This window comes from Lactuca saligna, chromosome 3 (assembly GCF_052625555.1).
Source record: "Lactuca saligna cultivar CGN05327 chromosome 3, ASM5262555v1, whole genome shotgun sequence".
Classification (NCBI taxonomy): domain Eukaryota; kingdom Viridiplantae; phylum Streptophyta; class Magnoliopsida; order Asterales; family Asteraceae; genus Lactuca; species Lactuca saligna.
The window spans coordinates 54,269,355-54,294,243 of NC_136419.1; the positions used below are offsets into that span (position 1 = coordinate 54,269,355).

General features: G+C 37.1%; 1 protein-coding gene across 1 annotated transcript; it reads left to right on the forward strand.

Moving 5' to 3' along the window:
• Positions 1 to 21,674: 21,674 nt before the first annotated feature.
• On the forward strand, positions 21,675 to 22,646 carry LOC145035543 (uncharacterized). Its single transcript, XM_078984068.1, has 2 exons — positions 21,675 to 21,753; positions 21,898 to 22,646. Exons 1-2 carry the CDS (start codon positions 21,675 to 21,677, stop codon positions 22,644 to 22,646), a joined length of 828 nt encoding a protein of 275 aa, XP_078840194.1.
• Positions 22,647 to 24,889: the final 2,243 nt, after the last annotated feature.

Below are 24,889 nucleotides of genomic sequence, written 5' to 3' on the forward strand. Positions count from 1 at the left end.
TTAGAAAACTTTAAACTAGATTAAAAACCCTAGTATTTTAAATGTTTAAAATACACCCTTATACTATATAAAATTAAAAGTCTAATATTATATATGTATAAGAAGAGCAGTCTTATCGTTAGTAGACCTCATTCACGAAGTTGGTCTATAAGGGGAGTATAAGGAAATTGCCTATAAAATGGCGATTAAATGGGTGTCCACTCTCACCCATCGCTTCCTTGACTAGTGGAGGGTTGTTAGCCGAACGGATTTGATAGGACATTTAATTCTCATTAATAAGTATAATAAAAAAATATAAAGTAACTAAATTTTTTTTTATAAAATTCCATATCTTAGTTACTTTAGGAAAATGTGAATTTGATGCTAATCCATGAACTTGGACATTGCAATTTATAAAAGTCGCTAGTGGAGCGTGTGTGGTTAACCTACACACTAATAGGACTAATAAAGGGTAGCAATGGGTAGCTCATAAATTGTCATTGATTAATGGAGTGTGTGTGGTTAACCGACACATTAATTAGGTTATAAATCACATCGACAGTACGAAGCAAATATGCATGGTTATTCACACCTTGTTTATCATCCTCGGTATCCCAGTCACAAATGAAAAGGGCATAATCAAGATTAAACATGCCATTGAGTAGTTCAATGTATCTTAAAAGATCTAGGAATTTCATTTAAAACCTAACTCATTTAAATATCATTTGCGTGGTGAAATTGTTAAACCATCATTTCCCTACCTTTAAGTAATTTTCAATTAGATTACGACATCCATCTTTTGAATTGTGAATTATTTTCATGGGTCCTATACTTAATATTTCATTTGGGTGTCATATTAAGGATTTTAATATCTAATCAAATCTTTCTTCTTTTTCAGATGTCTACCTCAAACAATGCTTCTGGCTCCTCCTTCAACAACAACAACTCATCCGCAAACACCTTCTTGCTCTTGAGCATCTGTTCCAAGGTCACATTCGATGGCACCAACTTTAATGATTGGATGTGAAACATTAGGATTGACTTGCCATTTAAGGACAAGGAATATGTTCTCGAGAAATAGTTGAACAAGATAGACGAATCTAAAGCTACTCCTGAAGAAATTGTCGAGTGTACCATCAAAGAGCACGTCAAGAAAGGTATGAGATATGCAAGGACTTTATGGAGAAGTATCATTAAAGAGCATGTCAAGAAAGGTATGAGTCATTCAAGCCACTCATAACCAGTAAGATGAAGGACGCATAGTCCATCATGACCCACTTGCAGCGCATGCAACGCTATGTGGATTGTTTGCTAAAAATCAATGTCAATTTCGATGAGGAATTGGCAATTGATGTAGTCTTGCACTCATTGCCTAGTTGTTATGATCAGTTCATAATGATTTATCATTTGAACAAAGAGGAAACCACGTTGAGCTAGTTCTAAAGCTTGCTGAGAACTGCTGAGAGTGGAATGAAGGGAAAGGGTATTTTCTCTACTCTTGCTGCTGCTACTCCAGTCCTGGCCATTAGGCAAGGGAAGGGGAAAAAGAGGAAAGCTCCCTCGAAGCAAAACTGGATGGGAAAGTCCTAAGCATGTTCATCTAGTAGTGGAAACAAAGTAAAATCCAGTACTGATTCCCCTCTTGCCTCAAATCCAAAGGAGGCAACGTGCTTCTACTGCCAAGACAAGGGCCATTAGAGAAGAAGTTGCCCCAAATAGTTGCAGGATATTAAGGATAGCAAGATCAAGCCTACCTCAGATGGTATTTACACTATTCTGTCTAAAAACTCATCACATTCTAATTCTTGCGTCCTTGATATAGGATGTGGTTTTCACATTTTCTCTAAATTCCACGAACTAAAAGAAAGTAGGTATGTAGAGAATAGGAAGATGAAACTGATAATGGGCAATAGGACATCGTCACGTGTTACCAAGATCGGCTTTTATTCTATAGTGCTTAATAGTGGGTTGTGTTTAGACCTAAAGAATTGTTACTACTTGTCAGAAATGATAAGTATTATAATTTATTTTTATGGTTTGTAAAAACAAGGTTTTAGATATTCTTTTGACAATGAAATGGATCCATTCATGCCTAATATAGTGGTGTATATTATTTTGAAGCATTACCTTGTGATGGTGTATATGAAACTGTGATGGTTGTAGACAATTTAGGAAATAGTGTATTGCAAATTGATTCGTTTAATGGTTTAGACAAAGCATACTTGTGGCATTGTTGTCTTGGACATGTCAACAAGAAGCGCATTGCCCAACTCCAAAAGAATAGAGTGTTAGAATCATTTGACCTAAGGTCAGATGACACATGCGAGTCTTATTTTCTTGGAAAGATGACTAAACACCTTTCACTGGTTTTTGTGAAATAGGTGAAGGGTTGTTGGATCTCATACACACAAACATGTGTAGGCCCTTCAGATCCACAATAAGGGATGGAAATCGATTTTATGTGGCTTTTATTGATGATTATAGCATATATGACTATATCTACTTGATTAAGTATCAGTTATAAACCTATGAAATGTTCAAAGAGTTCAAACATGACTTCAAAAATCAATTGGCCAGGAAGATCAAGATGCTCAGACCAGATAGAGGTGGTGAGTATCTTAGTATCGAGTTCCAAGACTATCTTAAGGAATCTGTAATTGTTTCCCAATTGACACCTCCTACGACACCAAAACTTAATGGTGTGGCTGAGAGACGAAATCGAACCTTGTTGGACATGGTTCGTTTCATGTTGAGTCGAGCTTCACTTCCAATATCGTTATGGGAGTATGCCTTAGAGACTGCCACCCATATTCTTAATTTAGTACCAACATAGAAGGTTTCCAAAACACCTTACGAGGTGTGGACATGTAAGGTTGCCTCGTTGGCACATATCAATGTTTGTGGTTGTGAAGCTTCCATTAGATGAGAGACTCACGAAAATATCGAACCTCAAAGTGAGAGATGTATTTTCTTCGGCTATCCACAGAAGTCATTTGGATACTTTTTCTATATACGTAGTGAAAATGTAGTCTTCGTAGCATGAAGAGGAGTCTTTCATGAGAGAGAGAGAGAGATCGTATGCAAAGAGCACAGTAGGAGTACAATTTCTCTTGAAAAAATTCAAGATTCAAGCGATGAAGAAAACTCTAACACTAGTGCTCAACCCGATGAAGAAATTTCTATTGAACCCATTGACAATTCCGTACGTCTTAGGCATTCCACTCGAGTTAGAATGACACTTGAGTTATATTGTTTCCATATAACTACGAATGGTCATACGTTTATCAGTGATATTACATTGTTAATTTGGATGAACCTTCTAACTACAAGGAAGCCATGGTGAGCCATGAGTCTGCTAAATGGAAAGCGGAAACTGATAACGAGATCAAGTCCGTGTATGACAACAAAGTTTGGAATTTGGTTGACAATGTACCAGGTCGTAAGACAGTTCGGTGTAAATGGATGTTCAAGAAGAAGACCAACATGAATGGAAAGGTACACACTTTCAAGGTCCGACTGGTTGCGAAGGGCTTTACTCAAACCACAGGGGTTGACTATGATAAGACCTTCTCACCATTAGCTAAGATTAAATCTATTAGGGTTATGTTAGCCATAGTTGCGTTTCATGATTATGAAATTTGGCAGATGGATGTCAAAACTGCTTTCCTTAATGGAAAGTTGGTTGAGGATGTTTATATGAGTCATTCATAGGGTTTTGTGGATACTAAGTACCCCAATAGAGTGTGTAAGCTTGTGAAATCAATCTTTGGGTTGAAACAAGCTTCTCACAGATGGAATCTTTGCTTTGATGAGAAAGTCAAAGAGTTTGGTTTCTCTAGGAGTGAAGATGAGTCCTGTGTATATGTCAAAGCTAGTGTGAGTATAGTCAGCGTTCTAGTATTGTATGTTACTGACATACTACACATAGGAAACGACGTTCCAACCTTGCAGGAAGCTAAATATTAGGTTGGAAAGTGATTTGCTATGAAGGAGCTGGAGAGGCTGCTTATATTTTGGGAATAAGAATTTTGAGGAATAGGAATAAAAGACTAATTGGACTTAGTCAAAGTACTTATTTGGATAAGCTGCTAAAGCATTTTAAATTGGAAAATTCCAAGGGGGAGTTACCCATCCAAAGCAATACCAAACTGAGTAAGACTTAGACTTCCAGTACTGATGTAGAGATAGTAGAAATGAGTCGAGTTCCATATGCTTCCACGGTTAGATCGATCATGCATGCTATGACATGTATACTCACTGACGTGGCTTTTGGTTTGAGCATGGTTAGTCGATATTAGGGAATCTGGGTAAAGCTTATTGGATAGTGGTCAAGAAAATTTTGAACTATTTGCGAAGGACAAAGGACTAGGTCCTTGTTCTTAGTGGCAGTGATGACTTAAGAGTTACTAGTTATAGCGATATCAGTTTTCAGACAGACAGAGACAACTTATGTTCTCAGTCTGGTTCGGTGTTTACCCTTAATGGATCAATTGTGACATGGAAAAGTTCCAAGACAGAAACGGTGGCTGATTCAACTTGTGAATCGGAGTACATTGTAGCGAGTGAAGCATCGAAAAAGGCTATATAGTTGAAAAACTTCATCGGAGACTTTGGATTAGTGACAGCAATAAAGGAGTGTAACATCAATAAAAATCATGCCAAATTTAAACTTTTTAAAACATTTCAAAACCAATAAACATTACAAAACTTGTTTTCAAAATAGTATAATATCAGAGTATCCTGGAAACAAGTCATAAATGTGAGGAGTTGTATGATCACGCCTTTTCCTTCCCACAATCATATGATGTACCTAAAACATAAACTGAATCCATAAGACTAAAGCTTAGTGAGTTCCACCAATAAACTGATGCACTGCAAATAACACATATACAAATAATAGCATGTACTGGGTTCTCAGCTTTATAGAGTGGACTACCCTAGGCCCACATTGTGATTCTGGCTTACCATCCATGCCCATGGCTCACATTTGGCTTGCCACTGTGCCTACAGTATGAGCCTGGTATTCCCTACCCGGCCCTCAGCTCATATTCGGAATGCTTCTGAGCCACATTACAAGTCTTCGATGCCCTACCCGACTCTCATCTCCTATCTGGAATCCTTCTGAGTCCTCAGTATGAGATTGGCATGGCCTGCGCGGCCCTTAGGTCATATCTGGAATACTCTAGGGTTTGTTGGTTACCACACGGAGCAGCACAACCTCAACCCATCCCACATAATATGTCGACATATAACATAACTAATGCACATGCAAATAATCAGGTAATAATACACATAGTCCTATGGATCTACCAACCGGCATAGCAACTAGCATGCATAACTAACTCATACTCAACATAATACCAACTGTTATGTGTCATATCTAATGGGTCGGCATTAGTGCCTTCGAATCCTTAGTATAGTGAGGATAACTAACCTCTCAACTATTTAATCGAAGTGATAAACTCAAACTCTCGAACCACGGCCATGAACTCCACCACTTATATTTACCATAACACCATTTCCATAAATTTCTAATTTACCAAAATACCCCAGAAATCAACTAGTAAATCCTTGGTCAAATCCAAAGTCAACGGTCAAGGTCAGCAGCCCATGTTGACCTAACTCGTCGAGTGCAGCTCATTGACTTGTCGAGTCCTTCCAGAACTCGATAAGTCGAGAATGTCCCAGTTGACTCGTTGAGTTTCCCTGCAACTTCTCAAGTCCATGCATGTTTGAACGTCAGGAAAACCCTGGCTGACTCGCCGAGTGATCCTACTAACTCGCCAAGTTCATGCAGAAATCCTTACAGGACAATCTTCATCAGACCCGCTGAGTTAGCGATGCAACTTTTCGAGTCCCTCCAATCCTTTCTCCATTCAGATGCTTTTAAGCTGCCCAAAGCTTCATATTGCAGATCAAGCTTCCCAAGGTATGTTTATCATGTAAAGTTGCAAACTTTACGTGCATTCAAGGATCTAAAGTCTTAGAATGTCAATTCCAAGATTATAATGGGGTTTAACTCAAAAGGGAAGGTTCATACTTGCTAATGCTGAAGACTTTAGAGATATAGAGACCAAGATAAGCTCAGATCTAAAGTTGCAACTTCACATCCTTATCTGTACTAAAAAATGGTTAATATACATGCTAGAAAAGCCCTAATTTTAAACATGAAGATATCTAGAAGGAGGGAAAGTCAAGGTAACGACTTTTCACCTTCAAACTGATGCCAATAACCAGAAGAGTCAGATCTACCAGCTCCTCTATGCACTAATCATCTTATACTTCAAGTCCACTTCTTGCAAACCACCTTCCAAGCTTGAAAATCACATAAAATGGACTGCACACATGAATTAGGGTTTCAGAGCTCAAGGAGATGGTGAGGGGAGGCCAAGGGAGGCTAATGACCCTTTAAATAGGGTGTAAAACCCTGGAAATTAGGGTTTCATCCTTCAGCTCTAACTCGTTGGGTCATGTCCTCCGACTCGTCAACTTGGTCACGTAAGTTACATGATCAAATCCATTCTTACTCGACGAGTAAGGGCATCCAACTCATCGATTCGACTTTTCAAGATGAAAAACAAAGCTATAAAATAAATACCTAAGATTTGGGGTGTTACAATTCTCCCCCACTTGAACTAGACTTCAACCTCAAAGTACACTATGGTGAACAACTCTGGATAGTGATCACGCATCTCGGCCTCCGACTCCCAAGTCCACTCAGACCCTCTTCGGTGCTCCCATTGTACTTTTAACAAATGTACTTCCTTATTTTGTAAAACCTTCACTTTTATCTCCAGTATAGTCACTGGTCTCTCTATGTAATTCAGGTGCTCGTCGACTTGTATGTCCTCCAAGGACAGTACTGCTGCCTCATATAATACGTACTTCCGCAACTTGTACACATGGAAGGTGTTGTGGATCTGACTAAGCTTATCGGGTAGCTCTAGTGAATATGCCACCTTGCCTACCCTCGAAATCATCCTGAACGGCCCAATGTATCGAGGGCCCAATTTCCCCCTCTTCCTAAAGCGGATCACACCCTTCTAGGGCGAGTCCTTCAGGAGTACCATGTCACCGACCTGAAACTCTAATTCTAATTGGCATCGGTCGGCATAGCTCTTCTGTCTACTTTGTGTGGTCTGCAATCGCTGTCTAATCTGTTGAATCTTCTCGGTAGTTTGCAAAACTACCACTGTTCGCCCCATCACTCTGTGACCAACCTAACCCCAACATACTGGGGTGCGACATCTCCGCCCATATAATAACTCAAAAAGTGGGGCACCAATACTGGAATGATAGATGTTGTTGTAGGCGAACTCTGAAAGGGGTATGTGGGAATCCCAGCTCCCACCAAAGTCGATGACACAAGCCCTCAACATGTCCTCGAGGGTCTGTATAGTCCGCTCACTATGGTCGTCGGTCTGCAGATGATAAGATGTGCTAAAATGCAGTCGCTTGCCTAGCTCCTCGTGGAACTTCTGCCAGAAGCAGGAGGTGAATCTCACATCTCGGTCAGAAACAATGGAGATCGGAACTCCGTGGCGAGCAACGATCTTGCGGACATACACTTCGGCCAGCTTCTAGGATGATGAACTCTCCCGTATGGCCAAGAAATGGGCACTCTTGGTTAAGTGATCCACGATGACCCATATGGCATCAAATCCCTTCTCCATCATCGGAAACTTGGTAATGAAGTTCAGCATGACATGTTCCTATTTCCACACGGGAATCTCTAGAGGCTGCAACTTGCCATGCAACCACTGATGCTCGACCTTGACTATCCTTTAGGTCAAACACCTCTCAATGTACCAACCGATATCGTGCTTCATGCACAGCCACCAGTAGCTCAAACTCAAACCCTGGTACATCTTAGTGACTCCCAGGTGAAAAGAGAAGTGAGACTTAATGAGACTCCTCCATAACCGTCTGCATGACCCCATCAGACATCAGAAACCATATTCGGCCTCATCAGTTCAACAATCCTTAATATCCTGCACAAATCGGGTGTTCTCGCCCCTGATCCTTTCCAGTTTCCAGTTATCTTGTCGCATGCCCTCAGCCTGAGCATCTCTAATCAAATTCATGAGTGGAGAATCCACTGATATCCTCATACATGTCACTGATATGGAAGACCCAACCGACTTGCGGCTCAGAGCATCTGCCACCACATTCACTTTGCCTAGGTGGTAAAGGATCTCACAGTCATAGTCCTTGAAGACATCTAGCCATATACGCTGCCTCATGTTCATGTTCGGCTGATTCATGATGTGTCTCAGGCTCTTGTGATCCGTGTATATGGTACAGTGGATCCCATAGAGGTAATATCTCCAAATCTCGAGAGCAAATACCACCGCTTCCAATTCCAGATCATGAGTAGGGTATCTCATCTAATGCAACTTCAGCTACCGCGATGCGTAGGCTATCACCCATCCTCTCTGCATGAGGGTCACCCCCAGTCCTGTGATGGATGCATCATAGAACACTACAAAATCCTCAACTCCCTCTGGGAGAGTCAAGACTGGAGCCTCACATAGTCGCTGTCAGAGGGTCTCAAATACCCTCTATTGCTCGGGGCCCCAATGGAAATCCACCCCTACCTCATCAAACGAGTGAGGGGTACTGTAATCTTGGAGAAATCCCATATGAATCTCTGGAATTAACCTGCCAATCCCAGAAAACTCCTGATATCCAAAGGGGATTTCAGAACCTCCCACTGCATAACCGCCTTGATTTTGGCCAGATCAATGAAAATCCCTTCCTGGTTAACGAGATATCCGAGGAACTGAACCTCTTGTAACCAAAACTCACACTTCGAGAACTTAGCATAAAGCTGTACCCGACTCATAATTTCCAATAACTCCCGAAGGTGCTCCTCATGATGCTCTCATGTCTTGGAATATACCAAGATATCATCTATGAATACGATAACCGAGCGATCGAGCATCAGTCTGCAAACCCGATTCATTAGGTCCATTAATACTGTTAGGGAATTGGTGAGCCTAGACGGCATTACTGCGAACTTGTAGTGTCCATAACGAGTCCAAAACACAGTCTTCTCCACATCCTCCTCCCTAACTCTGACCTGATGGTACACAGACCTCAGGTCTATCTTGGACACCAAGATGCTCCATGCAACTCATCAAAGAGATCATCTATCCTCGGGAGTGGACAATGGTTTTTCACCATCAACTTGTTCAAATAATCAATGCACATCCAGTATGAACCATCCATCTTCCTGACGAAGAGGATCGGTGTTCCCTATGGAGAACTGCTCGGACGAATGAAATGCTTGCCCAGCGGTTCCTGTAGCTGTGATGAAAGCTCCTGCATCTCTGGTGGTGCCAATCGGTACGACGCCTTGGAGATACATGCCGCACCTACCACCAGGTCGATCCAAAACTCAACCTGCCTCTCCGGAGGTATCCCTAATAACTCCTCCGGGAACACGTCAGCAAACTCCCTAACAACTGGAACCTCTGAAACTGAAATCTGATTCCTAACTCGTGTATCCACCATATAGGCTAAATACTCGCACACCCATGTTGAATATATTATCGAGCCCTGGTGGCTGAACAAAACCCGGATCCAACTCTTGTGCCCCTGCCATAGATAATCAACTCTCCCCCACTTAGGGTTCAAACCACTAGCCGCTGACCCTCGTAGTTGATCATGGCACCGAATCGACTAACCCAATCCATCCTCACAATCACACATACATCCCCCATGGGGATTTGAATCAAGTTGATCAAAAAAGATACCCTGAATATCTCTAACTCACACCCCCGTTCGAACGAAGAAGCAGAAACCCCGTGTTTCGTTGGCGATAGAGACTCGCAACAGACACGCTAGCTCCCCTACTGGCACACTGAACTCCCTAGGAAATTTCTGAGATACAAACGACCGAATCGGCCCCAAGTCAAACAAAACTAATGCAGGAAAGGATTTAACTAAAAATGTACCTAATCACAAGTATAAACAGATAAGCATATAACATATACAATCAATCAGATAAGGGATACAAACATACCAGCAACCACATATGGTGCTTCCTTAGCCTCCTCTGATGTGATCTAAATGCGCATCCCTGAGTCTTCGGGGGCTCTGCTCTACCTGGCCACACGTCCATAATCCTCATTGTAGTTAGCGCAGGAGCCTACACTGGCTTGGCGGCAAGTAACAGACAGTTGGCCTTCAAGTGGCCAACTTGATCACAATGATAACATAATCTCATACTCGGACATGAGGCAGGCTGGAAACAATCATTCGCATAATTCCCCTCCTTGCCACACCTGTGGCACCCGTTACCAGCTCGACAAACCCATTAATGACCCTTTCCTTACATTCCACAAGTGCGACTCTGCTAACCCCCGGTCCTAGAATCAGCGGTCTTAGACGGATTCGACGCTGGTTGTGACTGTTTCCGGTCCTACCGCTACTCCCTCAATATCAGCTCAATCTCCAACTCACGCCACCTAGCGGCCTCCTGTAACTCCAGTAGGTTATTGCAACACCCGTAGATCCGGACTAGTCAATTTAGAGGCAATAAGTATCAAAAGCGACTTTTTGACAAAAATATTATTTAGAACAAATAATCTTAACCAAATATTAGAATATGTCACAAGGGTTCCGTACGTATAAAGAACGCCAAAATCCGAGTTATAACGAAGAAGTTATGGTCCGTCGAAGTTTTACAGCAAAACTAACACGGCACCGGGAAGGGTAAATAGTAAATTTACGATAGAAGACTTTTTGGCCTTAGTAATATAAACAAAATTCGTAGAATATATTAAACCGAGAGCATCCATAAAAAGAATGCCCAAATCTGACTTCGTATGAGGAAGTTATGAATTTTCTAAGATTTGGCATAGCAGTGCACGACCCAAAACTCAGATTTTAAATCGAGCGGTTTTTGGCCTATGCGACTCAAATGAGAATTGAAGATCTCATTAACAGGAACTCAACCGTAAAAATAAAGACGAAAACGGAGTCAGTAGGTAGAAGTTATGAATTTTACGCGGACATTTAACAGTATAATCTCATCGTAGTGTTAATTTTAAGATCGGTCAAGAATTAGCGAACGGAGTCTAAATGAAAGTTGTAGATTTTGTTCTTACCTACGCGTGGATATAAATAATGTCAAAAACAGAGTTCTTTTGCGAAGGTTATGAATTTTTGAAAATCGGCTGTTTTACCCCCTATGTTCGGCGCCACGTGTCAACACCAGGCGAAGCCTTGTAGCTACGCAACTCCACGACATGGTGAGAGGCACTACGAGGTGGTGACGCTCCAAGAAGCCTATAAATAGAGGTGTAGGGCATTGCCATTTCCTCATACCATTCCCCACTTCCTTCTCTATCTAAACTCCCTCTCTAACCCCCCCCCCCCCCACCCCTTAAACCCCCCTAAAGCCTAGGAAAACTCCCTAGCACGAGGCGGAAGGATCGAAGCAGCTGACGGCTCCAAAAAGAAGAGCCTTTTGGCTCGTGAACGCTGCTCCAGTGGAGCCCGGTTTGAGAAAAACCCTCTATAAGTGAGCTACGCCTAACCTATCTTTAGTATAGCTTATGTTTTAATATAGTAATGTTATTAGGACCTTATAATAATTATTTGGGCTATTATTATGAGTTCTATAAGTGTAGTTATAATATCTTTTTAACCACTCGCAGTACAGGGAATCTGTTTTAAAGGGTTGCATAGGGTTGTTGGATTTCAGAAGTGCTATATGCGAAAATGATCCTACCCTCCGGTGTTTTATGTCTGGCCCCTGTTTGTATATAGTGGTTGAGAAATATTGTTTCGTGCTTATATAATAATAATAATAATAATAATAATAATAATAATAATAATAATAATAATAATAATAATAATAATAATAATAATAGCAAGACTATTAATTACTCTCGGTGAATATTTCACTAAACTCTAGTGGTAATGATACTACGTTTTGTCATAGGAAAATTGTGTTAAGAGTAACAAAGTGCTCTCCAAGTGCCGAGTCACCACCTTTTCAAGTGAGTGCATGGTCCCTTTCATCTTACACATAGATATGAAGTATTTGATATAAATTACATGCTCTGAGTGCATAGTTACTTTCATCTTACACATAGATATGAAGTATTTTATATAAACTACGTGTTATGTATGCATATTTTCTATATATTGGCTATCTATGTTGGATGAATGATTTTATACAAGTTTTATATGATTTAAACTATATATATATATATATATATATATATATATATATATATATATATATATATATTTATATCTACATAATATGTTGGGTAAAATTTGGGTATATGAAATATGAGTTGGATGATGAGTTGAGAGGTGATATGGACAATGAGGTAAGGGTGAGAGGTGGACGATGTGAGAAGCCTTGTTCTCAAATGTTGGCCCCGTCATCTAGCAGAGTATAAATGACAACCACGGACTATTCTAGATAGTCCAATGGAAAACTAGCAGGCTTACAACCTGTAGGTGTTGTGAAGATGTGTTTACTGGTGTATTCTAAAAAATCCTTTGACATGTATTGTGATTGGACTCTCGAAAACGATACTCTCAATAAACGAGATAAACCTCGGCGACTATGGAGTTAGTGCCTGTTTAATAAACCCCAGCAACTATGGAGTTAGCGCATGTTAAGCAAACCTTGCTAACTATGGATTTAGTGCCTGTTGAGAAAACCCTGGAAATGATGGATTTCATGTCGATTCCTTAGGATAATCCTTAGGAATAAATGAACGAGGATTAGATGATTCTTAGGGTAAATCCTTAAAATTAAAGAAGATAATAGGGATGGGTAATTGGGTTAATTAGCTGTTTGAAGATTAAACATGATAATTATATTATTGTGGGTTGAAAACCATATGTACTCACCAGGTTTCCCAACCTGACCCACTCAGTTTATTTATATCACATGAGTTGATATGAAGTCATATTACACTGAGAGATTAAGGAGATATAAATAACTAGCGATAATGAATGTAAGTTCTGTTTATGCTTATGTTTCTGTATTGACGATGATATCCCAAATGTTTTAAAGTGAATAAAAATAGTTCTTCGGAAATGCTTTGATAATGTATTTATCATGATTTACTGGGAACAAATTCCGCTCAAGGGGACGGTGAGCAAACCTCCTTCCAATCTTGAAAATCACATAAATTGGAGTGTACACACGAATTAGGGCTTCAGAGCTCAAGGGGATGGTGAGGGGGGCCAAGGGAGGCTAATAATCCTTTACATAGGGTGTAAAACCCCGAAAATTAGGGCTTCATCCTTCAGCTCCAACTCCTCGATTTATGTCCTTCGACTCGTCGAGTTGGTCACTTAAGTTACGCGATCAAATCCATTCCTTCTCGATGAGTCAGGGCATCCAACTCGTCGAGTCGACTTTTCAAGATGAAAAACAAAGCTGTAAAATAAATACATGAGAGTCGGGGAGTTACAAGGAGCCCATGGAGATTTTATGCGATAATAAATGAGCGGTTTCCTTAACCAAGGAACCAAGAGATCATGGTAGTTCCTGACATATCGACATAAAATATCACTTTATCAGACATCGAGTAGACATAGGATACCTCACCGTAAAGAGAGTATCATCTGAAGAGAATCCTATAGATCCCCTCACAAAGGGTTTAAGTAGGATTAAGCACATTCAGAATACGAGGAGCATTGGTCTGAAGGATGATATTAGTTTTAATGATTAGATAGATACCTGGAAACTTGTAATAATATAAATGTAATTGACAGTTGATTATTAAGTAATGAAGATTTATTTATGAGTATTGTTTACTAACGTTTGTCAATTGTTTATCATTGTGTTTCTCTTTTGCATGTTTTACTTCCCGAATAATTGGATTGTCCAAAACATCCACGGTGGATCATACTTTAGATGTAAGTAGTGAATTAAGACTGTCGTGAATTGGATTGTAGATTATCTAAGGGTTTAGACATAGCAATGGTTTCTTGCAACATTCATGAGTACTTTTGAAATAGGGATTTAAGTATTAGATTAACCCATGCTCATAGAATTACTTCATGAAAATTATCATGAGTAATTATGAGATGGTAATATCGTATAATCTATAATCCGAGATATATGAGTTGTTGTTTACGAGTTGGTATTGCATTGATAATGCATGAATGCATCAGTAACTTGATGTTATAAAACATATTATTGTGTACGATTCAATGAATAAATAGTACAAGCATATAAGTCAAACTTTATCTTCTTTTTCCCTAAGGGGAAAAAGGCGATATATTGGGCTCCTCGATGATTTGGTGTTGACTTATGTGACGGGCCCGGTCAGCACTGAATTGATGTGTTCAATTAAGTTCTTTGTCATTACAAATAAGAAATATGGAAACAAACTGATGGACAATGAGAATTATTTTGTTCCATGTCATTTGTCTACATGATATCTTGCAGATTGGAGGATTATATGATCCCTTATCTTACAACACGTAACTTAGTGGGTCAGAGTTTGACAGCAACCTTGAGAGCTACAATTTCTATTCAAATTTTGAGGTCATATTTGCAATCATAGTTATTAGACATATCCAAGTGGGAGACTGGCGGATTAGGTGTCTAATCTCATAATTATAATTGGTATGTACTTGATTTAATAGTAGCGTGATCCTTTTGGGTTGCCTTCACACTAGCAACTAGACATGATGACTATTGGAGAGAGAGCTTGAATTTATTTTTTGGAATAATAAATTGGTATATAAAATGATTTATTAATAGGTAATGAAAATAATATATTAATTAGAAATCATATTATTAATTAGTATTTAATCACGAATTAAGTTTGGGATTAACGGAATTGATTAAAAGTACAAGGGCTATTTTGTAATTATTTCACAGTTATGGTTTTGGGCTCTTAGATCACCCTTATTGGGGAGGGCTGAAAATCCTTAGAATATTCTAGAGGATTTCGTCCAAGCCTTACGGAAGGGAGTCAATGGGTTGCTTAGGCCCTAAGCTAAAGGATTAGGGTTTTCCACCTCAAAACCCTAGCTACCTCAACTATAAATAGACCCCCAGCCCTCATGATTTTGTGCACCTATAAAAAACCCTAAAAGAGCCAAAAATTTTGAGCAAGTATCTCCTCTATCCTCTCTCTCTCATAATCATCATCTCGTGTTATTGTTTTTTTGATCCATTAGAGGTAGTACACTTGTGGTACTTGTTCTCAAAGCTCAAGATCTTCAATGAATCAGTGTTATTACTATATGGCAATAAAGGTATGTGATCTAATTATTCTTATGTTGATTTCGAAATTATTAGATGCATGTTAGGGTTTCTAGTTTTTTTGTGTTCAATGCTTGTATGTCTAATAGTGAAAACATGGATCCTCATATTAGGGTGGCATGCACGCGTAGGATTGTTTGCTATGTAGAAAACCCATCAAATACAACAAAGTGACTCCATTTCTAGACCATTGTGATTATAAATCTTCAATCTTTGCTTCTACTTTGTTTGATCTAAATTATGGTTCATTTTTATGCTTTTGGTCCCTTTTTGTTGGTGTGCATAGTGTTAAGATGACTCCAACCCCTTCTAAGCACTAAGGATTATCTTATTGACCTCTTCTTATTGGAAAGTTGGTAGCTTCATTTTGTCCTTAGAGCCATGCATGTTTTGTTAAAGATTTTATGCCATTTTGGACATAGGATTGTAGATCTTGCTTTAGGTTGTGGTACTAGTGGATAAATTTGGAAACCTTATCAATTAAGTCATTAAAAATGATTAGATCTGATGTTTTGAGCTTTGGTCTGAAAGGATTAATTGCTAAATGAAGATTTTGGCTTCTGACCAGAAACCACAACCTGACCAAGAGCTTGCCACAACATGGTGGTCTTTTATATGTCTACTGCGTTGTATGGACATGCCCACGATGGGACTAAGAGGTCTCCATGTCATGGTGACCGCTGACTTGGTTAAATGTTGAATTTTGTTGATCGTTGACCGTTGAATTTTGACCAGTTTGACTTAGGATCAAACTTGTAGGATTTGGTTTGTTGATTGAGGATTCATATCTTTTGGTGTTTAGTCGGTCCATGGGATTAAAAGCAGTGTAAGGTATGAGGGTGTTATTATGCTTCTCGGTTCTTCAGTCGGGTGAGTTTCTCACTATGTCATGTATCCTATTATATATCATTTGCATGGTAGGATAGAGATACTATTAGAGTACAAGTATGCTACTTGGCTAGGAGAATTCCTTGTTATGTATGTATAGTTTAGGACACTTGGTGCCTTGGTATGCCAGACTGGTAGGATCTTGACTGTTGATTGTATGATAATACTAGGAGTTACGTTTGGTTAGGGTAACTGGGGTAGGCTAGTTATCATGAATATGTATGACTAACCATCGAAGGACTTAATTGAGAAGTGGTCAACGACATGGTAACTAGGGAAGACTAGTTGCTAAGGGTATGGATATACTAGTATTTGTTAAGTGTTTATGTTACATAGTCAGGTGGTAATGATATATTGAGTTCCATGTAGTTTAAGTTGGATAGCCTGAGAATTCTTTACCTAATGCCTGATTGTGATGTTCTTGTCTGATAGTTCGCTCTCGGGTGGGTCATTTGTTCAACTGTCTATCATATCCCTAACTACATAGTTCGCTCTCGGGGTTGGAGTAGATCCATTATTTTCTGTATGATTGTTATGTATGCTTATGTAGATAGGAGATTTGGTTGTTCGGTGCTAGAGTAAGACATTTGTATGGATGTATTGTATGTATGATGGAATATGTGGTATATAGGGAACTCACTAAGTTTTATGTTTACCGTTGCAGATTAAACTTTTTGCAGGTTGTTTGTGAGAAGAGCTCGGCAAGACTGTACGTACGCATTAATGACACTCGTTTTCACAGTCTTGCAAACTTAAATGTGATGATTTATAGTTTTCATTCAATCAAATGTTGTTTGATGATCTTTTTGAAACAAAGTCTATAATGGTTAGTCTGTTTTACAATGAAAATTTTCTTTGTAATTTTTGGTACGTTGCAAAAATATTATTTTAGCCATTATGTAACGTTTTCTCTTTTTTCCTTTGTGGATGCAGTTTAGGTGTTTTTTCCTAGCTCCTTGTAAGTGCTTTTCTAATATATTTTTCTGTTGTTAAAAAAAAAAAAAAAAAAAAAAAAAGCCACAACAAAATTGAAAATCGAAAAATAGTATAGAGTCTAAATGTACCAATTAAAAAGATAAAATATTCTTAGATCATTTAGAGATTTGATAAAGGCCCTTATCTTTTGGAGGACACTAAACTAAATAAAAATTGACTTAAACCTAGATCATTTTGATATGTATCGACAATAGTACATAAGTAGTTAATGTTTGAATTCTATCAATACACCCTGTAATTTATCACATGTGCAAATGTAAGTTGTGGTACAAATATATACTATTCTTTTATTGTTAGGTCGATTTAGATCAAATTTCATAAAAATTATTAAGTTTCTATGAAATATTGATTTTGATAGTTTGGCTTTTTTTTTTTTTTTAGTTTCAAATTAGACATTCTGACTACTTAACATGTCAAATAGGTTGTCTACTAATTTGATATTTTGATGTGTCAGTTTTGATAACGTGATATTATTTGGTGATATTATATTTTAGGTGAAATAATTGAAAAAAAAAATCGAAAATATAGTAAATTTTCAAATACCTATTTAAAAAATATAGTGACTTTTGTGAAGATTTTAAAATATAATTTGTGGTAGTTATTCAAAAGATAACAATTTTTGTAAAATTTTCATGGATGATCATGTTGATAAACTAATTATGTTTAATAAATCACGATCCTTAATTATATTGATTCAGATGCATTATATAATACAGACTTTGATTAATGAATGATGAACTTATTTTTATAATTTTTGAAGAAATGAGTAATGATCTAAATTATTAAGGAATATTTCAAAGTCTGTGAATAGTTATATAGTTGAGATTACATTTGGATTTGAACTAGACACCTCAAAGTATACATTCACTTGCGAAAGTTTTTCTAGAATCTTTAAGATCTTTAAACGACGGACTATATAATTTTGGATATTTATTTGAATGACAATCGGTTCTGGTTTGAGGGCTTAATTCGATCCCAATCTTTGAGACTTCAACTAATATATCTGACAAGTATGGGCATTTTCTCATTGCAAATTGTAGCTTAACCGATAGTTCACTACCAAAGATCATTTACCCTAACAGTAAAAAATGATTATTTCAAATGAGAGATCATGAGTTCAAGTCTCATAAGTAGACATAAATAATGTTTAGGATTAGATTAGAAGTAAGATAGATTGTCGTTAAAAAAAAAAAAAAAAAAAGACTTCACTAACGTAGTGGAGCCAAAAACAAAGTCATTCTCATTTTAAACGGATGAAAAAAAAATTCATAACCGGACTTGCTACCGACATTTTGGAAAACCAATTTTTTGGGAACCGGTTTGTTAACTATAACCCATATGTATTCTTCTAGTATTCATGGCCGATTTTCCTTTCATCTATTATAAACTTCCATATCAACATTAAACATCTATTTTAATAAATAATGATTTTTTTATTATATATCACACTATCATTCCATTTGCTAAATGTTATTTTATGGTTATTTTGAATTAATTCTTTTTCACATATCATTTTATAGGTTTTGTATTGTAATAAATTTCACATAATATTTTAATGTAATAATTACAATAAATTTAATAATAAATGAATATCAATTCCATTAATAGACTTACCCTCTTATTTCAAAATAACCAATTAAGCTTATTAATTTATTTTGTTTATTTTTTTAACTTTAAAAGATAAAAAATCAATTTTAATAATTCATTATTTTTCTTATTTTCTTATAAATCTAAAAATTCTTAAATATTTATACATTTATATTTATTTTTTTATTTAACTCAATGCATGAATATTACTGCTAATATTAAAATATACGAGACTACTTCAACTCCTATCATCAATATTATTTTCCCACTCAACTAAAAAGCATTTCAACAACAAAATTTAGAAAGATTGGTAATTACTTCAAGAATTAATCAATTTTCTATAAGATTTTAAAGAACCAACTTTATTGTGGGGTTTTTATTAGTCACTATGCAACATTTTTTTTTTTTTCTGAAATAACGTTGAGAGGTAAGATTGCACACATAAGGTATCGTAGGGGTGAGCAAACCCGAACCAAGAAACCGAAAAACCGACAAAAACCGATGAAACCGAAACCGAATCAAAACCGACGGTGTGGGTTTTAAATTTGTAAAAACCGACTTTCCGGGTTCGGTTTCGGTTTTGCCCCCAGAAACCGACCCAACAACCCGATAAACCGACCCCTCTTTAAAACCGAGAAACCGACCCAGCAAACCCGTAAACCCGATGCTTTTTACTGATTATTTTATATATATATATATATATATATATATATATATATATATATATATATATTAAAAAAATAAAAATAAATAAAAGAAGCTTAGGTGTTTTTTTAATTATTTAAATAATTGTTACATTTCTGGAAAATGGGTTCAAACCCATAAACCGTAAGTGTATGGGTTGAACCCAGAAACCGAGAAACCTCCCAAACCGATATCAGAAACCGATAAACCGAACCGACCAGAAACCGACCCTATTGGGTTATGAAAACCAGAAACCAATCATTTACGGGTTGGGTTGGGTTGGGGTCCAAAACCGATCCAAACCGACCCATGCACAGCCCTAAGGTATCGGCAATAGACAGGACGGAGTCAAGATTTTTAGATAAAAGGGTTTACATCGAAATAAACTATTAAATTTTTTTTATATCTTAATAACATAACTAAGTTTGGAAGATTGATAAAGAAGAAAATCATTTAAATAAGAGTTATATTGATTCTTACAAGAATCAATTTTCAAAAGTTTTCAAACGATTCTCATTCAAAAGAAATTTTTTCAAACCATCATAAGCATCTCCTCTTTCATTACCCTACAAGTATTAAAATAAACTAGTTTCATTACCCTACAAGTATTAAAATAAACTAGTTAGAACATAGATACATACTGTATTATTATTTGTTTCGTAAGAATACAAATTTCTTAAAATTTTAATTTTTTTGAGAAATAGTACCTCACTTGCTTTAAGACGTGCTTGTTTTTTTTCGTAGAATAAAAAACATCTATAATTTTATATGTGAAAATTTTAAAAATATACTAACCATAATGATTAATCGACATTTAAAATAACTATTTATGAATACAAATAAATGAACTTAATTAAACAATCCATAGTTAAAATGGATCAACGTGAAAACAGTGGGATTTTAGTTAATAATATGTGAGGGGTTTGACAGGATTTGAATTTTTATTATCTAAATTTTTAAGAGGTTTGAATTTCTAAGAGGATCTAAATTTTTAAGATCTGAATTAATAATATGTTGTTTGGTTGGAACCTCTGAATTTCTTTGATGAATTATAAAAATGACCATTTTACCCTCTTTATTATTTTTTAAAGAATCCAGTGTTTGTTTTTATAAAATAAACGAACCAAAGCCTTCAATAATATGTATATAAACATCATACAAAATCAAAGTTAATCATACATAATTAAATATATTTTTTTTAAATACAATGCTCTAACCCGAAGAGGCAAAAGTATGATGCTATAATAAAGAAAGCATTAAAAATACATTGCTATTTCTTACATTTAACCCTTACAAAAACAAGCTATAAAATCAATCATCACCAAGTGACACATACATAATCAATAAAACTATCTATTGTCGATCAATTAAAGAAGATGCTAACTATTACGTTGTAGATTAGATGGAAGAACATGAGTAACGAATTGCCCGAGTTGTGAGCACCAATAAATTGTCACAAAAAGGAACAAAAAACTCTCCCGAATTAGGTAATTCTGAAACCCATATGTCGTTTTTATCGTTGTTTGAAATTGAAACACCTCTCATTTTAACATGTGTAAAAGAATAGGTTAGGTCTAGGGAGCCCAATGAGCATTATGGTGGTCAAACATCTAATGAGGCATTAGATATGATCAAGAATTGAAGCCCAATGTGGAACCGTATAAAAAAAAGTCTGGCAAAGGAAATTAAATTTATCTTATTAGGGGAAAATCATTCGAAAGCATTATACACTAATAATCACATGAAATATCAACAGCAATATATCAAGTAGTGTAAACGATGCAATACATGAGATTAATCCTAAACTCCATGATCTCTATTCTCACAAAAAAAAAAAAAAAAAAAAAAAAAAAAAAAAAAAATCATCTCTACGGTACATCTGAAACTAAATCGGAGGGACAAAGATGGTATTTTAGTGGCATTTTTTTGATAAGTAATACGTAACTAATTACACATAATGGAGGACCTACTTGAGATTATCAACATACCAAAATTATGTGACCATCACACGTGACCTATGGGAAGGAGTTGCAAATCCCAACACATACGTCAATTCTTCTCACAATGCCCGTTCACAAACATCAATAAATAAGGGATGTACGGTATTGAATGATTGTGCGGTATTTGATGAAGTTTTTATTGGTGTTGGTGTTAACATGGGTTTCTAATGATTTTGCAAACCCTAAATATAAAGGGAATATGTAAATCCTGCAAAATTGATTGGATTCAAAGACTCAAAAGATCGCATAAGCCGGATATTATAGGTGTTCAAGAAACTAGGATGCAAGATTATAATTCTATTGACACAATTGGTTGTTGGGGACCCTCTAATTTTGATTGTGAGTTTTTCAATTCAACAGGTAGATCGGGGAGGGGGGGGGGGGGGGGGGGGGGGGAGGAGGGGGGGATCATGAGTATATAGGATCCCTTAGTATTTCGAAAAACGCATTCTATAAGATCCAAATATTTCATTGCAACGTGAGGAATTTGGATCGGGGTACCAGGTGTTACCACTATTGTGAATGTTTATGGACCAAAATCAGTTACAGATAAAAGGAGAGTGTGGGAAGAACTTTTAAAACTCAAAAAAGGTCAAGACGGGAAGTGGATTTTCCTTGGTGACTTTAATACGGTAAGAACTCCAGGTGAACGATTTAACTCTAGATTTTCTCACTACTCATCATCCGACTTCAATACGTTCATAGCCGAAGCGGGTCTACATGAACACAATCTTCATGGATGGAAATTCACCTATCTTCGAGATGATGGGTTGAAGATGAGCAAGTTGGATCGCTTTCTCGTTTGTCAAAAATTTGTCTCTTCTCATCCTCTCTCTACTAACATTGCATTGTCATGTGAACACTCTGATCACTGCCCGATTCTTTTAAAACCGTTCTACGTTGATTTTGGCCCTCCCTCTTTTCGATTTTTAAATTCTTCGTTGCAGTACAATGATTTTGACAATATTTTTGACACGGCATGGAACAATTTTCGAGGTTATGGGGCTCCTGGCAGACTTCTTATCGAGAAACTAAAATACTTGAAGATTACTCTTAAGAGTTGGAGAGCTATGATCTCTCAGGTGGAAAATGGGGTTCTTATGGGATTAAGAAAGAAGGTACAGGCTTTGGATATAGTGGCTGAGTCACGTACTTTATTGGATACAAAGATAATTACATGGAGAGAAGCTAAGCTCAAAACTCAGGAACTAAAGATGGTAGCGAAACTTGATCTCCAACAGAGAGCAAAATAAAATGGATCCAATATGGCTATGAGAACTCTCGATTCTTTCACGACATGCTAAAAAACAATCAATCAAAGAATAGAGTTCACTGTTTAGAGATCAATAGGGTCTAGACAATAGATCCGACACTGATAAAGGAGGTATACGAATTTTCTAAAGGAAAATTCCAGGAACCATAACTATACCTAAACTCGTGAGTCCATTCTTCAAACAATCATCGCATGACCAAGCTTTACACCTTGAAATCCCGTTCTCCGTTGAAGAAATAAAGTAAGTTGTATGGGGTTGTGGCTCTGAGAAAGCACCAAGCCCTGATGATTATTCCTTAGAACTCATTAAAACCAAATGAAGCTTAATAACGGATGATATTGTTCGTACGGTAAGGTATTTTGAAGAGTTTGGTACTATTTCCCAAGGTTGCAACTCTTCATTCATAACCTTGGTACCTAAATTCAAAGATCCGATCACACTTAGTGATTACAGGCCCATTAGTCTATTTGGTTGTGTATACAAAATTATGGCTAAGATCCTTGCAAACCGTCTGAAAGGTGTACTATGTTCTATATTGGATGAGGTGCAGACTGCATATGTCAACGGTAGAAATATTTTATACGGTCCCTTGATGATGAATGAAATGTTCTCTTGGGTGAAAAAATCCAAGATGAAATCATTTATATTCAAAGTGGATTTCGAAAAAGCATTTGATACCATCAACTGGGGTTTTTAAACTCGATTATGTCCCAAATGGCTTTCGGTAATAGATGGGGGAGATGGATTGATGGGTGTTTATCGAGTGCCAGGGCTTCAGTTCTTATAAATGGGGTCCCAACTGACAAATTTTCGATAACAAGGGGTGTTCGACAAGGCGATCCTCTCTCCCCATTCATATTTATTCTAGAAATTGAAGGACTCCACGTCGCTATTGAAAGTGATTGCAACAAAGCTCTATTCCATGGGATAAAATTGCCACATGAAGGTCACTCTATTTCATACTTATTTTATGCGGATGACGCATTATTCATGGGTTGTTAGGACAGGAGTAGCATTCAAAACTTATCAAGAATTCTCAAATGTTTTCAAATATCTTCGGGGTTAAAAGTGAACCTCCATAAGTCACACCTTTTTGGTATTGGTACCATAGATGCAAAATTACAGAGTATGGTGGAAAACCTTGGTTGTCTCCAAAGTAGTTTCCCTTTCACTTACCTTGGTGTACCAATCGGATCCAATATGTCACTTAAAAAAAGCTGGAAACTTGTAATGTATAAACTATAATCAAGATTGTCATCGTGGAAGGTCAATACCTTATCTTTCGGAAGGAGATTAACACTCATCAAATCGGTACTTGGAAGTTTACTGACTTACTAGTTGTCATTATTTAAGGCCCTAGAAGGTATCTTAGAATATATGGAGAAACTTATAAGAAGATTCCTATGGGGAGGCACGGGTGAGAAAAACAAAATTCATTGGGTTGAATGGTCAAAGGTAGTGGCGGGTAAAAAGGAAGAAGGACTCGGGGTGGGGATGTTAAAAGCTCAACATTTGGCTTACAAACCAAGTGGTGGTGGAGGATCAAAAATGAACCTACAGCATTTGGTCGGATACTATTGTTAGTATCCATAATCTGAAAAGAAAACCCTCAAATTACTTGGTTAGAAAAGGTACAACAGGAGTCTGGAGTAAGATTACGAGGCTATAAAAAATTTGATCAAATTTGATATCGATGCTAATGGTATTTTCTCATTCACTCCAAATTCAAATTGTAATATTCTATTTTGGAAAGATATTTGGTGCGGGAACTTTACCCTACACTCTCGATTTACCTACTTATGCAATTTAGAAAAATTTGAAGGATGTTGGCTCAGGGATAGAATTAACAGTTCAAGATTTCAATGGCAATGGAAGCATAAACCTCCTAATGATGTATGTGTAACAGAACTGCACAATTTTTACACACTCTTTGGTGATTTGGATATTCGTCCCTACTCAAAAATAGGTTTTTGGTTTAATCTTAATGCTAATGGTGTTTATTTAGTGAGTACATTAAGGAGATTAATTGATTCTAAAACAACATAATCCCCAGGTCAGCATATTTTTTGGTATAGTATCATCCCACTCAAGATCAAGTGTTTCATTTGGAGAGCTGCGATGGGCAAAATTTCGGTTGTTGAGGCTTTATTCGTAGCGGTATATTGGTCCAATGCTCAACATGTCATCTGTCTGGGACATAAGTTAAATATGCTAATCATCTT